The sequence below is a fragment of the Eulemur rufifrons genome, chromosome 16 (assembly GCF_041146395.1).
Source record: "Eulemur rufifrons isolate Redbay chromosome 16, OSU_ERuf_1, whole genome shotgun sequence".
In the NCBI taxonomy this organism is placed as follows: domain Eukaryota; kingdom Metazoa; phylum Chordata; class Mammalia; order Primates; family Lemuridae; genus Eulemur; species Eulemur rufifrons.
Window position 1 is genome coordinate 71849637 of NC_090998.1, and position 15534 is coordinate 71865170.

General features: G+C 33.5%; 1 protein-coding gene and 1 pseudogene across 1 annotated transcript in view; one reads left to right on the forward strand and one right to left on the reverse strand.

Annotated features, from left to right (window-relative positions):
* EEA1 (early endosome antigen 1) overlaps positions 1-15534 on the reverse strand; it is a 102193-nt gene that overhangs the window by 17430 nt on the left and 69229 nt on the right. The window contains exons 15-18 of the mRNA XM_069491790.1: positions 13546-13746; positions 10889-11002; positions 8482-8637; positions 7431-7570 (exon numbers count right to left, since the gene is read on the reverse strand). Of these exons, the coding sequence (XP_069347891.1) occupies positions 7431-7570; positions 8482-8637; positions 10889-11002; positions 13546-13746 (611 nt within the window). The remainder of the gene's footprint in view (positions 1-7430; positions 7571-8481; positions 8638-10888; positions 11003-13545; positions 13747-15534) is intronic.
* Positions 1742-2155, forward strand: LOC138396948 (high mobility group protein B1 pseudogene; annotated as a pseudogene).

The window sequence follows — 15534 nt, forward strand, 5'->3', positions numbered from 1 at the left end:
AAAATGTTTTAATTTAAAAAAAATTAAATTAATCATAAACAATTATTGAGTTTTGGAAGTTTTTTGTATAGTTTGGAAGTAAAAATAATTTAATTTCATAAAATCACACAACTGAAAAATGCCTTAGAATATATGATCTGATCATTGAACAGATATAGATGATTTCTCTCAAGTCAAATCAGTTAGCAGTAAAGCCAAAACCATATAAGTGTCCTGACTTAATCCAGTCTTGTCCATGATAACAGATCTCCAAAGAAAACTCTGTGTGTAACAGACCCTCTAGCCTATAACAGCCAGAAAAGTTTTTCCACGTGCCCTAAAGAACATATTCCCAAGCACATAGAGAACTTTTTCTCTTCCTTTAAGAACATAAGACACCTCATTGTTTGATAGGTCTTAAACTTCAAAACACTTAAGGTCAACTCAGGAAAAAATAAAACAAATATTTCATTTCAAATACAGAGCAAAGACAAATGATTAACTTTAATCCTAGAATCTAGCCAATTTATTTTATAGGAGATTTGTTATCATTTGTCCCTTAACATAGGTTTTTTATACCTGAATGAATAAGCTAAAATAATGAAGAAATGAAGATATAGCTTTAGGAAAACTAACTATAGACTTTTATTGTTTTCATAAAAGAAATTAAGTTATGCATATTACACAGCAAAACCCCACACACATTAATTATCAACCACTTTTGTAAAGTCAAAACCAGATGCAAAGTAATATTTCTAGAATGTACACTATTTCCAATGTGATCAGCATACATTTATAACCAGAATAAATTCAACAGTATGTTAAAGGGAGATTATTAAAAGATGTACTAGTGACATATTTTAAGTCAGGTATTAATACAATACCAAAACTGTAATTATACCTTGAAATTTTATAAAACAATGTTTAGTCCCAGAAACATGCTTTTACTTTTTAAAAAAATAGCTACAAAAGATGCTAAAGGTTCATGGGGTACTATACACCTCCTTGATTTTTAAAAGTCTAGGTAGAAAAGTCATTACACTAACATTATTTTACCTTTTTAATATAGTTAAAATCCCTGTGAAGCAATCCTAAAATTGAGACTCGATACATTTATTCATTATGCTACTTAACTTTCCCAAAATTAATTATAAAATCATAAGAATATGTGAATCAAAGAAGGCAAAACAAAATTGAAGGCTTACATAGTCACTATAAAAATTTTTTTGAGTAACTAAAGGAAGAAATAAACATAATCCATAATCATAGTCAGAAATTATAACATCCTTCTCTCAGAAACTGATAGAATAACCAGAGGGGAAAATTGGCAAGGATATAGAAGACAAGAGCAGCATTATCAACCACCTGACCTAATTGTTATTTAATAAAATGCTTCACCCAACAAGACAGAGTAGATACATGTGCATACAGAAAATTATCTAAGATAAAGCATATACTGGCCCTTAAATAAGACTCAGTTTCAAAAGTCTGAATTTTACCAAGAATATTCTTTTACCACAATGGAATTACAAATCAATAACAATGATATATCCAGAAGAGCCCCAAACATTTGGAAAGCAAACATAATTCTAAATAACCCATGCAATGCGTCTGGCTCCCACTCGCCATTGCAGTACACTGAGCTCCATAGAGATGGTGCCGGGGCAAGTGAGAGTCGCACGGGCACTGGGCGACTCTGTGCCTCGCTGAGGACAAGTAACTAAACGTGGGCAAAGGAGATCCTAAGAAGCCGAGAAGCAAAATGTCATCATACGCATTCTTTGTGCAAACTTGCCGGGAGGAGCACAAGAAGCAGCACCCAGATGCTTCAGTCAACTTCTCAGAGTTTTCCAAGAAGTGCTCAGAGAGGTGGAAGACCATGTCTGCTAAAGAGAAAGGAAAGTTTGAAGACATGCCAAAGGCGGACAAGGCCCGTTATGAAAGAGAAATGAAAACCTATATCCCTCCTAAATGGGAAACAAAAAAGGAATTCAAGGATCCCAAAACGCCCAAGAGGCCTCCTTCGGCCTTTTTCTTGTTCTGTTATGAGTATTGCCCTAAAATCAAAGGAGAACATGCTGGCCTATCCGTTGGTGATGTTGCAAAGAAACTGGGATGTGGAAATACACTGCTCCAGATGACAAGCAGCCTTATGAAAAGCAGGCTGCAAAACTGAAGGAAAAATATGAAAAGGATATTGGGGCATACCGAGCTAAAGGAAAGCCTGATGCAGCAAAAATGGGAGTCGTCAAGGCTGGAAAAAGAAAAAGAAGGAAGAGGAGGACGATGAGGAAGATGAAGAGGATGAAGAGGAGGAGGAGGATGAAGAAGATGAAGATAAAGATGATGATGATGAAGAGTAAGTTGGTTCCAGTGCAGTTTTTTCTCTTGTCTATAAAGCATATAACCCCACTATACACAACTCACTCCTTTTAAAGAAAAAAATTGAAATGGAAGGCTGTGTAAAGTTTGTTTTTAAACTGTACGGTGCCTTTTTTTATATAGTTAACACACTACTGAATGTGTCTTTAGCTAGCCCTGTCCTGGTGGTATTTCCAATAGCTACTAACCTTGCCTGTACAGTATGGGGGCTGTAAATTGGCATGGAAATCTAAAGCAGATTCTTGTTGGTGCACAGCACAAATTAGTTATATGTGGGGATGGAAGTTTTTTCACCTTCAGTTATCTCTGATGCAGCTTATATGAAATAATTGTTTTTCTGTTAACTGAATACCACTCTGTAACTGCAAAAAAAAAAAAAATTTGCAGCTGTTTTGTTGACATTCTGAAAACTTTTAAGTAAATATAATTTTTTATTAGAAAAATAAATAAATAACCCATGCATTAAAGAAGAAATCACAAAGGAAATTAGAAAATACATTAAATTGTAGAGCAATGAAAATACATCGTAAGATGGAACAGAAAAGTTGAGTGCATAGATGTAGGTGGGCCCTGAGAAAGGGAAGCCCTGTACCCTAATATTTTGCCTGAGCCCTAGGCTCAAGGGTGGGGTTTAGTCAAACCCCTGATAACGTTCCTATGATGTAAGAGCAGAAGAGACCCAGCCCTCCTTTCCTAAGTAGTACTCTAGAAATGTCAGAAGACTCTGAGGAAAAATGTTTACATGACATATACAGGCAAAAAAGATCTTAGTCTAAAAGGTCTTCCTATCCCAATATGATGTGGGAGTCTCAGTGATTTCTGAACCATGAGATTAGAACACAGAATGAAAATGGGCCCATTTCCATGTGTCCGTAGGAAATGGAAAGAACCATTGATCCTACAGGGGCCTTGGGGGAAGAGAATAAGCACCAACTGAGAAGTGATCTTCACAGACTGATGACTGGATTCCAAAGGTGGTGAAGAACCACGCAGTGGGTGGTATAAAGGATTAAATATATTCATCAAATATCTAAAGGCTGGCAACTACAGTGGGAAGGAATGCCACTTGAGGTACAAAATACACCGCTATAGCCTCTAATTTAAAGTATCAGGAATCAATTTACTAGATATGAGAATTAGAAAATATTAACCATTACATCTCAAAACAAGGATGAAACCCATGAAAGCATGAAATAAGTTCATCGTCATCAACTCTAACATGTTTTATTTCACCTCCCTGATGGGTACTTGTCACAGCCGCTTATCTCCACCTTTGCTACTGGAAGAGTTAAGAGTCCTCATCCCCTTGACACAAGTCCAGTCCATCACCTCTGTCCGAGTGGCCTATTTGGTGTTTAAAGACAAAGTGTTCTTGCACGTAACCAGTCACACCCCTCCCATGAAGACATTCAAATGAATGGGGTGGAACTGACTTTTATCCATCAAAATTCTAGCGAATGATGTGTCTATTGAATACCTCATGGCAGGACTCAATCCAACATCAGTATCAAGAACAAGCTGAGCAAGAGACTAATTCTACCATGAGAGTGAAGGAATAATGCTGCAGCTCCATACTTTTATGGCTATATGAGGATGTGTCCAGAAGCACATATTCCCTCTGTCACCAGAGACATTTGAAATTTCATATACTAATAAATCTTGTAAGTCTAAATATCATCTAAACAAATCTACCCTTATACTCAGGGCTGCCAAGAGTCCTCTGAGCACTTTAGTGCAAATTAGAAAAAAGTATCCTCCTTCAAGATAATTTATTCCACTCTTGAAAAACTATCATAATATACTGATTTTATTATAACTATTATCTGCAGAAATCTGACATCTAGCACGGACAAATGAAAAGGAAGTGAGAAACAGAGAAAAAGAAACAGATACCATTCAGTGTACAGACACAGGGAAGTGTTCACATTAAAAAGCTATTTTAAAAAGAACTAAACACAAAATAAATCTAAGGAAAGAAATAAAGATACAGGGAGAAATAAATGAAATAAAAATTGACAAATAAAATCAATATAATCAAAGGCTTTTTATAAAAGTTTGATAAAATGGATAAATCTCTAACAGGATTGATCAAGAAAAAGATGAGACAAATTACCACTATTAAGAACAAAAAGGGGGCCGGGCGCGGTGGCTCACGCCTGTAATCCTAGCACTCTGGGAGGCCGAGGCGGGTGGATCGCTCGAGGTCAGGAGTTCGAGACCAGCCTGAGCAAGAGTGAGACCCCGTCTCTACTAAAAATAGAAAGAAATTATCTGGCCAACTAAAATATATACATACAAAAAATTAGCCGGGCATGGTGGCACATGCCTGTAGTCCCAGCTACTCGGGAGGCTGAGGCAGTAGGATCGCTTAAGCCCAGGAGTCTGAGGTTGCTGTGAGCTAGACTGACGCCACGGCACTCACTCTAGCCCGGGCAACAGAGCGAGACTCTGTCAAAAAAAAAAAAAAAAAAAAAAAAAAAAAAAGAACAAAAAGGGGACAGCACTACAAATCCTACAGTATACTCTAAAGTACAATATTATGAATATTATCCCAATAAATTTGAAGTTTAGATAAAATGAACAAACTTCTTGAAAGATACAAATTATTAAAACTGACATAAGAAAAATATTAGAAAATCCAAATAGCCCTGTAGCTATTAAATAAATTGAATCCCAAATGAATCAACCCAGACAGAGAACTTCAGGCCCAGCTGGTTCACAGGGGAATTCCATCAAACATTTAAGAAATAAATAATGTCCATCTCATACATCTCATTTCAGAAAGAAAAGGAAGAAGAAATATTTCTCAATTTCTTTTTAAGACCAGCATAACTCTGATACTAAAACCTGACCATGATATTAATAGAACATTACAGACCAACAGCCCTCATGAATATGAAAAATTCTTAACAAAGTATTTTCAAATCAAAAACAGCAATATATGAAAAGATAATATAGCATGATCAAGTGGGATTTACCCCAGGAAAGCAAGTTTAATATTAGAAAAATCAATCAATGTAATTGACCATACTAACAAAATAAAAGAGAAAACTCATATGGTCTTATCAGTAGATGCAGAAAAAAAAGTTGACAAAATTTAATATATATGCATGATAAGAAATATTTTAAAAAAATAAAACTAGGCCGGGCGCGGTGGCTCACGCCTGTAATCCTAGCACTCTGGGAGGCCGAGGCGGGTGGATCGCTCAAGGTCAGGAGTTCGAGACCAGCCTGAGCGAGACCCCGTCTCTACTAAAAATAGAAAGACATTATATGGACAACTAAAAATCTATATAGAAAAAATTAGCCGGGCATGGTGGCGCATGCCTGTAGTCCCAGCTACTCGGGAGGCTGAGGCAGTAGGATCGCTTAAGCCGAGGAGTCTGAGGTTGCTGTGAGCTAAGCTGACGCCACGGCACTCACTCTAGCCTGGGCAACAAAGTGAGACTCTGTCTCAACAAAAAAAAAAAGAAAAAAAAACAAAACTAGATATAGAAGGGAATGTCTTCAATCTGATAAAGGGGGTCTAGGAAAAACCTACAGCTAACTTCAAACTTAAATGAAACATTTAATATTTCCTGCCTAAAATTAGAAACAATACAAGGATGTCTGCTATTACTATTTATATTCAAATTTAATTGGAAGTTCCAGCCAGCAGGAATTCAAGAAAAAGACATAAAAGGCCTATAGATTCAAAGGAAGAAATAAATTTGTCTCATTCACAGATAACATGATTGTCTTAGAAAAATCACAAAAATTCTACAAAACAGCTATTAAAACTAAAAAGTGAATTTAGCAAGGTTAAAGGATAGAAAGTCAATATATATAAAAATTGTATTTTTATACTAGCCACAAGCAAGTGGAAAATTAAATTTAAAAAACATTTCCCTTTACAATAGCATTAAAAAACATAAAATACTCAGAAATAAATTTAACAAAAGATGTGCAAGCCCTATGTTTAAAGCAACAAAATACTGCTCAGAGAAATTAAAGACGACCTAAGTCACTGGGTGCAGTGGCCATAATCCCAGCTGCTTGGGAGGCTGAAATGGGAGAATCACTTCAGGCCAGGAGTTCAAGACCAACCTGGGCAACATAACAAGATCCCATCTCTAAAAATGCAAAAGACCTAAGCAGATGAAGAGATGTATCACGTGTGTGGATTAGAGATTCAATATTGTTAAGCTGTCGCTTCTCCCCAAATTGGTTTAGTTTCAATGCAATTCCAATAAAAACCCAACAATTTTATTTGTAGAAATGTACAAGTTAATACTAAAATGAATATGGAAAAGCAATGAACTTTGAAGAGTCAAGACAATCTTGGAAAAGAATAAAGTTGGAGGATTGATACCTGATACCATAAAGCTATACAGACCGTGGTTGTGTACAGGAAAAGAGTACGGTGTTGACTAGAAAAGTACATGAGGAAACTCCATGAGACAATGTTCAGTATGGGGGTGTGGCGGAAGCATAGTTACACAGAATATACAATTATTAAAACTCAAATTGTATATGTAAAATCTATGCATTTAACTGTATAAATTTTACCTCAATGATAAAAAAAAGGTAAACTGAGTCTGGTGTTTCCCTTGTGCTCATAAGCAGAGATAATTTGCCAAAATGCATCACAAAGCTGAAAAAGATCATTTCTTATAAAAAAGAATCCATTCCCTACTTGGTACAGTGCCTCAAAGCAGAAACCTGACTGCTGTTGGGTAATATATGTAAACATCCCTATATTTTTTAAGTTTACATTAATTTATTCAAATTTGTGAACTCAAAACTGCTTTACCATAGAGAAATATGCACCATATTATTATTGAAAAGAGACTAATGACCCAAATTTTTTAAAATTAAGTTTTCAATGCTTTCTTGTGAAGTTAACTGTAACCATATTATAATGACTTTGTTTTCATTTACGTTAACATCAGCAGTTTATAAAATCAACGCAAAATAAACATTTAATAAATCTTTATGCACTGTGATACCAAAATTAAAAACTCAAGGAAATTTTAATACTTAGTTTATAATTTCCCCCCTTAATTTATAAGTAACATGATTTAGCTTACATTTCTTTCTCCATTTCAAGTTGTTTACTTAATTCTGTGGCTCTAAGCTCTAAATCCGTGTTCAGCTGTCTTTGCTGTTGTAGATCCTGCAAAGCTTGCTCCTTGCTTGCTTTAACTTCAAGAGTATCAGCTTCTAGCTTCTACAAAAGAAATACAGTACAGCAGTGTTATAATTACCAGCATTAATAATAAATCTATTATTAAATATATAACATTTTGTTTATATTCAAATTGGTGTTGACATATACATGAAAATAACCATAAAATATGTGTTATTAAAAAAACACATTCTGAAACCATTCTCCCATATTATATTGGTATATACATACATAAATACATATACACATCTCATGATTCTACAACTGTACACACATGAATCACCTGATTATAGAAGTTTTATATATATGTCTATATATATATTAGAGAAATTTTATTTAACTGATAGTAGTTCTAATTTAGAAGACAAAAAACTCTAGTCAAATCCTCTGATATGTCTAATCATTTCATCTCTTTAGTAAATCAACACTTTCACTTGAAGTTGAGTCAAAGTAAGATACAGTTTAGCATGGCTTCAATGTATTATTAAAGTAGAAGCAAAATACAAGGGTATAAATGTAAAGTTTTAAAATGGGAAAAGTCTACCATATCTGAAATATAACATTAGAATAAGGAGGTAAGGAGATACAAGAATAAGGAGGTAAGGAGATAGAAGAATGAAGGAACAGAAGAAACTTCACAGCAACAAAAAATTGTTAAGTTCCTTACAATTATAGATTAGATCCCTGGTTGGCTGTCTCTTGGAAATAGTCACATATTACAATGGAATCAGTATATATGTTAACTGTCATTTATAAAAGCCACCCACTAATGAAGAAATTAAAATAAAGATGGAGTTAAAAATTAAGACATGAAAAATTACAAGTTTTTTTAAAAACTGTATACAAATTCACCTTTCTTTGTTAGCTAAAAATCTTTAATTCCATGTAGGTCACCAGATTCCATTGCCACTGCAACAAAAAACATGGATAAATTCGACTTCTTTTATACAAACCTTAATTTGACCTTCTAGCTCTTCAGTTTTCTGTTCTAAAGAGAGGTGTTTCTCTTTATATTCCTTAAGGTGACTTTCCAGCTGACTGCAATGCTCTTGCTTATCTTGTAACTTTGTAGTGACCTGATCCAACTGAGTAGTGATCTTATTTAACTCCTATAGAAAAGTACAATTGAAGAAAACTTTGGTAAAGTTTACTATATCATGGTGCCCAAATATTCAGTCAAAGTAAAACTGAAAACTCTAATTTTCTTTGAGAAAGTATTTGGAGTAAGCTCTCAGATAAATCTAATAATACATCAGAGGCTATATTTATCTACCAACATAAAGGACCTGAATTTGCATACTAAATTTATATGCATAACAGTTTAGTAAATTTTCAATGTTTTTCTAAGAAGCATTATCTTAGGAGCCAAAAAAATACAAGAGACTATTAACTACAGTAATAATAAAATAATACTGTTATATCACAATTAAACATTTTCCATATTCAAGACGATTTTAAAAAATAATATTTAAAAAAATTACAGTGATTTCATCTATACTTTTTAAATTCATTTGAATATCCACTTGCACAGAAAGAAAAAAAATACTAGTAAATCCACTGTTTCTAAATAATCACTGTTAATGTTTTGATAACCTTCCTTTTAGTCTTCTCTGTACATTAGTTTCTATTTTTTTCTTTGTACCTTTAAAATAAAAATAGGATTTCACTGTACATACTATTTTATTTCAACCTCCTTTGTTTTTACATAATGCATCATGAAACTTTCTATTATTTTAAAAATATCATTATATTCAATTACATAAATTTCCATTTTATTGATGTAGTCTATTTTTAAGCCAAATCTCCTGCTTCAGATTCTCAGATTGCTATTAAATTGTCTACATTTATTGACAGAGATGCAAACAGAATCTTTAAAGCTATAATTATTCCCTTAGGATAAAAGACTATAGGTGATCTAAGAAACACAAAAACTTCTAAAGTTCTTAAAATATATTACCAAACAGCTCCATCCCTGCCCCTACTCAAGATACTGAATTAATGTATATCACAAATAATGTATTAAAGTGGCTCATTACTCGACACCTTCCCCAATCCTTCTGCTGCTATTTAAACATACACGCAGACATACAAACATGCTTTTCCTCATAAGGGCAAATGTATCCCATTATTGTCTTAATTTTCAATTAATGATTAATAAACTTGAACATTTCCTAATATAGTTTTGATCTCTTTGTGGTATGTTCACTTATTTCGTATGTGAAAGTGCTTTAAATAACAAGAACACTAACCCTTCATCAGACATATTCCAGAAAATGTTTTATCCTTTTGCTATTTGTTTTAGAATTTTTTAAATATTTTTGACAGATAAATTTTAAACTTTTATGTGGTTATTCTTATAAATATTTTTTTCCATTATAATTTCTAACTGATCTCATGCTTGGAAAATACTTTTCAGATGTGTTATCAATATTGTAAGTAAAAAAGCAAGTTGCAGAACTATATATACAGTGTGATTCCATGTGCACAAAAGAAAAATATCAGTGTGTGTGTATATACATATATAAATGTGTGTGTATATATGTTTGTTCAATGCTTATAGAGGTCTGGAAGGATACATACTAAATTTAAGAACAAACATTCCATCTTAGAAGAATAATGGGATTGGCAAAAAGGGTAAATAAAGTTTTATTTTTGTTAATTTGATATACTTCTTCATTGTGTTTTAAAAATGGACCAATAACTAGTATTACTCCTTGAATAACAAGTAAATTTTAAAAATTCCTACCTGGTAAAAGGTAAGAAAAATCTACCAGCACTTTGACCTTGACACAAAAGTTGGAAGTTTCTATTCTATCAGAAGTATTGAGAAAAGTAACTTCTGTGTTCCCTCCAGAGCCTCACTTCCTCCCACCCCCAAGAAAAGGAGTAACTCTAATAATTGAGATGAAATACATAGAGCTCTTTTCCTGCTTCTAAGTGCTAAGTATTAATACATCTGGGTCATGGCCCAGCCCACCTACTAATAACAAGTATAGAAGTCTGTCTCTCTTTCCCAATCATTGACACTTTAAGGGATGAGGCAACAATTCAACAATTAGGAGTAAATGTTTCAGTTCCACAGCAAGGTCTAGGGTAGGGGAGAAATACAATACTAAGAAGCCCAACCACAGGTACACACAGTTGAGCTTTATCAAAAACAAAGCTGATACTTTATTTTATTTCCATCTGTCTGACCCCTACATCTACTACTCAACTGGTTCTGAATTCACAAAGGAATTAAGGGGGATAAGTGAGTGTATCATAAGATTATATAAAACTGGGTATCATTTTTACACATTTGCAATTTATTTATCTAGCAAAGCACTACGTTATGGTATGAAATTCAATCAAGTTTCCTACCTGCTGCTTATCTTGTAATGCATTTTGAGCTGTGTCCAAATGATTCTGCAGATCAGCTCTTTGAGCAGTTTTTGCTGCTTCTGCTGATAGCAATAATTCAGTTTTGGCTTTAATCTGTAAAAAAATTACAAATTATTTAATTCACATTTAGTTTTGATTTCCCCTTACACTTCAGTACCCTTTGCTAAGAAAGAAAAGGTATACTTTTTTACTGAGAAGGGTCACTATATTTTTCAGAAGTGAATATTTGAAGTCTACCACTTTCTCATAAAGTAAATAACTATGTCAAAAAAAAATGGTAACTCCAAAGATACTCAAGAATGTCAGTATTCAAGGACTTTAAAACAGCAAGACAACTGGAACTACTTTGTGAAATTCAGTATTCCCTGATAACTTCTTACATAAAGGGTTTTACTTTTGATGTTCATAAAAAGTCAAAAAATTACACACTAAAAATTTAAGGCTTTCAAAAACAAATATGCTTCCATAAAATCAAACAAACAGATCTGTCTTGTTATCAAAAGTAACAGTTTAGTGTTTGAATAATTTCAGTACAACTCACCTCTAATAAGAAAAGCAAAAAGTAAACAAAATAAAACAAAACAAAAAAACCTCCAAATATTTAAAATGTTTGGAGAAAAGGGTAAAAAAGAGAGGGAGGGTGATATTCTTCTGGCTGGTTGAAGAGAGGATCAATGAACATAAGAAATCAAAGAGTTACACTGCAGGGGTATTTTAACCAGAAACAAATAACTCAAAGAATTCTTTCTCAATAACTAAATAATTATTCATAGAAACAATAGTTATACCAAGGTATATATACATCTACATTGAATTAAAAGTGAAGACTAAAGATATCTACACTTTAAACAATACATAGTAAATCTATACTAACTGTATAGAATGTATAACATAGACTATAAAGAATATATTTTTTGCAGAAGTCACCTGTAAAATATGTTATTTTATCTATCTGAGGAATGAACCAAAAATTCATGAAATATTTTAACACATGATAATTGTTCATGATCTTTTAATACAGTATGCTTCAACTAATGTGATATATCCTCCAAAGTCATGTAACATGTAAAGAAAATTTGGGAGAGATTAAGTAGTAGCTCCACTGGTTTACCTAATTTCAGAAATGCTTCTGATGAGGGAAAAAAATCTGGCCGTTCATATAGCCAGCCCCTCTACTGGCCCTTTATATGCAATAAACTCAGACTAAGTACCAATTGCTACAGTGCTACAATCTTTGCAATTTCTGTATCAAAGCCCTTAAAACAGTAAGAAAGAACAGTGAAAAGCCCTCTCAAGATGTGCTGCCAAACATGCATAATAATTAAACTTGATGCTGTCCTGATCATGCATACCAGGAAGTATCTTGAATGTAGGAATCAAAAGGTATGTTATGTAACTCAAAACTCAGAAACAGCTTAAAAATCACATTTGTATAGTTAAAGAGACATTCCAGAAAAAAAAAAAACATTATCTTAACTGCATTTGTCTAGTACATTTTTTTAAAAAGCCACAGCTAATCCCTTTGGCTAAGCACTTCTGTTTAACACTGCTATTACTAATATAATAATCTCACTTAAAGCACTAGGTTTTTATCAGTGTCCTAATTCTTAAAAGAAAAGTAAAGCCATACATCCTACTTTATGAACTAATACTAGCTCATAAAAAATTTAAAGCAGTCTTAGAAAAAGAGCATCAAAAAACTAACAAATTCCTACAGGTAACATTTTTCAAACACTAATGGCAAAGAGGTTATTTTAAAGGTGATAAAGGGAGCACTGACAGGAAAAAAGGTGGCCGATCTCCTTATAAGAACTAGTTCTGAAATGAATAGCAGTGGCAGGGCAATCTTTTGTAAAGGGAGGAATCCTGCAATGCAAAAAGAATCATAGACTGTCCTAATATATCTGTTTGTTCATATTCCCTCCTCCCATCCGTCCCCCTCCCCTTAAATTGGACATGCATATATTGAGTTATCATATAACTCATCTAACAAATAATTATATTTAGAAAAATGAAGAAAATGTGTACTCTCTTCAAGTTCTAATAAAGTATACCAGTTGTATTATTTTGTTATGTTTCTTATTTCCAGTGGAATCATTCTCCTATAATACAACCAAGGCTTAAAAATATTTCTATAAATTTCACTTTTATAGCACTGTATAAGAAACCAATGATGAGAAGGGAGAAAGAAATACGTCTTACTTCCCACTCTGTGATTGACTCATTGAGCAAGACTGCTATATAGATTTCCAAAAGAATATATATTAAAATAGATAATGGTATCATACAAGGATATTTTTTTAAAAATCAAAGCTTTAAAACCAAAGTCAAAATATTTAAAAAAGAAATCTAATGGCATAATATCAAACTAATTTGGATTTCAAAAACAATAACAACTTGTTCAAAACAAAGAAAAGCTAAAAGAGTGATTTCAGAAGGTGTAGCTTGCAGAGCCTATACAAATAGGGAAGTTCAACAAACTGTCTTAGATACAACCTTTATCTAATTCATATTCTTGATTTTTTTCTATTAATACGCAAGGAAAAAAGAGAGAAAAACAGAATTTAAAATATTTGATAGCCTAAAATTGGTACTTTATATATACAAACTTACTAAATACCATAATTCAATATTACCTGTATGTCAAGCTGGGAGACCTTCTCCTTGCTTTCATTTAATTGACTGTTTAATTCATTGACACTGGTTTCTAGGGAAAGGACACGGTCTTGTGCAGCTCTGAGGTGTGCCTTCTGCTCTTGTACTTGGTCATGCAAATTCTCCTGGGCTTGTTTATGGCTTTCTGACTGATTCTTCAGCTTCTCTGTTAGCTGAGTTACCTATCATACAAGCAAGACCCTAATTATGAAGTGCATAAATGATATAACAAAAACTAACAAACCCAAATTTAAGCACTGTGAGTATATTGAACTATTCTATGATAGGTTATCTCAAATTTTTTCAAGTATCAGTATTCACATCTTTCCAAAAATAAGTAAGCATAATATCTCAAATCATAAGAAATAAATCAAAGACACATTATTTTTAAAATCATCTCTACCGAGCTATAATTTACATAAAATAAAATTAATCCAATTTAAGAATACAGTGTGAAATCTGATAAGTGTATAGACTCACTTAACTAACCATAACCACAATCCAGATGGAGAACATTTCCATTATCACAAAATGTTTTTTCATGCCTCTTTGCAGTCTTTTCCCCCCAACATCTCTAGCCCCAGCTAATCACTAATCTAATTAAGTAGCAAGGGGAGTTCCTTATACATTCTGGACATTTCTAAATTGTCAGATATATGTATTGTAAATATTTTCTCCCACTCTGTGTCCTGGCTTTTATTTTCATAATGGTATCTTTTGAAGAGCACACTTTTTTAAAAATTTAGATGAAATCCAATTCATCTGATAGTTCTTTGACGTACTTTGCTTTGAGTTCATTGAGCTTTTTGAATCTGTGGATTTATATTTTTAATCCAATTTTAAAACTTTTTAGCCATTATTTCTACAAATATTTTCTTCCTCCTACCCTTCTGTGATGCTAATTATATGGATGCTAGCCTACATGAAACTGTCCCACAGCTCACTAGGGTACCGTTTCTTCCCCAAGCCCTTTTTTCTCTCTGGACTTCATTTTGAACAGTTTCAATTGCCTTGTCTTCATGCTCACTGATGTTGTTTTCTACTTGCTTAATCTACTAAGTCCACCCAATGAAATTTTCACTTCATGTATTTTTCTATTTTTACCTCTAGAAGTTCTATTTGGCTCTTTTTTATTGTTTCCATTTCTACCTCCATTATCATACTTTCTCCTTTATATCCATAAGTATATTTTAAGAGCTGTTTTTAAAGTACTTGTCTGATGATTCCATCATCTCTCATTTCAGGATCTGCTTCTATTGAACAATCTTTCTCCTGGTTATTGCTCACATTTTTTTTCTGCTTCCTCAAATGTCTAGTAAATTTTTGCTATTTATTGTGACCAGTCTGGATTTTGTTGTCTCCTTTCAAAGAATGTTGAGTTTTGTCCCAGCTGGTAGTTAATATATTTGTGGTTCAACTGGATCCTTTTGAGGCTTGTTTTTACACTTTGTTAGGTGAGGTATATGATAGCTTTTACTCTAGGGCTAGTTACTCCTCTCCTAAGGTGTGACATTTCTTGTGTTTCTATTGAATGGCCAAGGGTTCAACCACATCTTTCCTCTGACTGGCTGGAACTTGCACATCTCCCAGCTCTCTATGAGCTCTGTAATTTCTCAGCCTGCAGCTCCCTGATACAGTTCATTGCCTGGCCTCACGGAATCCAACCTGATAAATGCAAAGCTTAGCATTCAACCAAAGCCTCAAATGGATCCCTGTGCAGATTTCTAGAGCTTTTTCTCTGCATTATTCCTTCCTCTCGGAGATTCTGCCCTGCAAATTTGAGCTACCTTAACCTACCTGAACTTCAATCTCTCAACTAAATTCAGTCTCTCACTCCTCAGTTCAATAAGACCACTGCAGTCTTGGATTCTCCCCATCTGCACCGCAGTCTGGAAAATGTCTCTGGGTCAAAAGTTACAGCAATCAAAGAATTCACCTCACTTGTTTCTTTTCTCTCAGGGATCACAGCC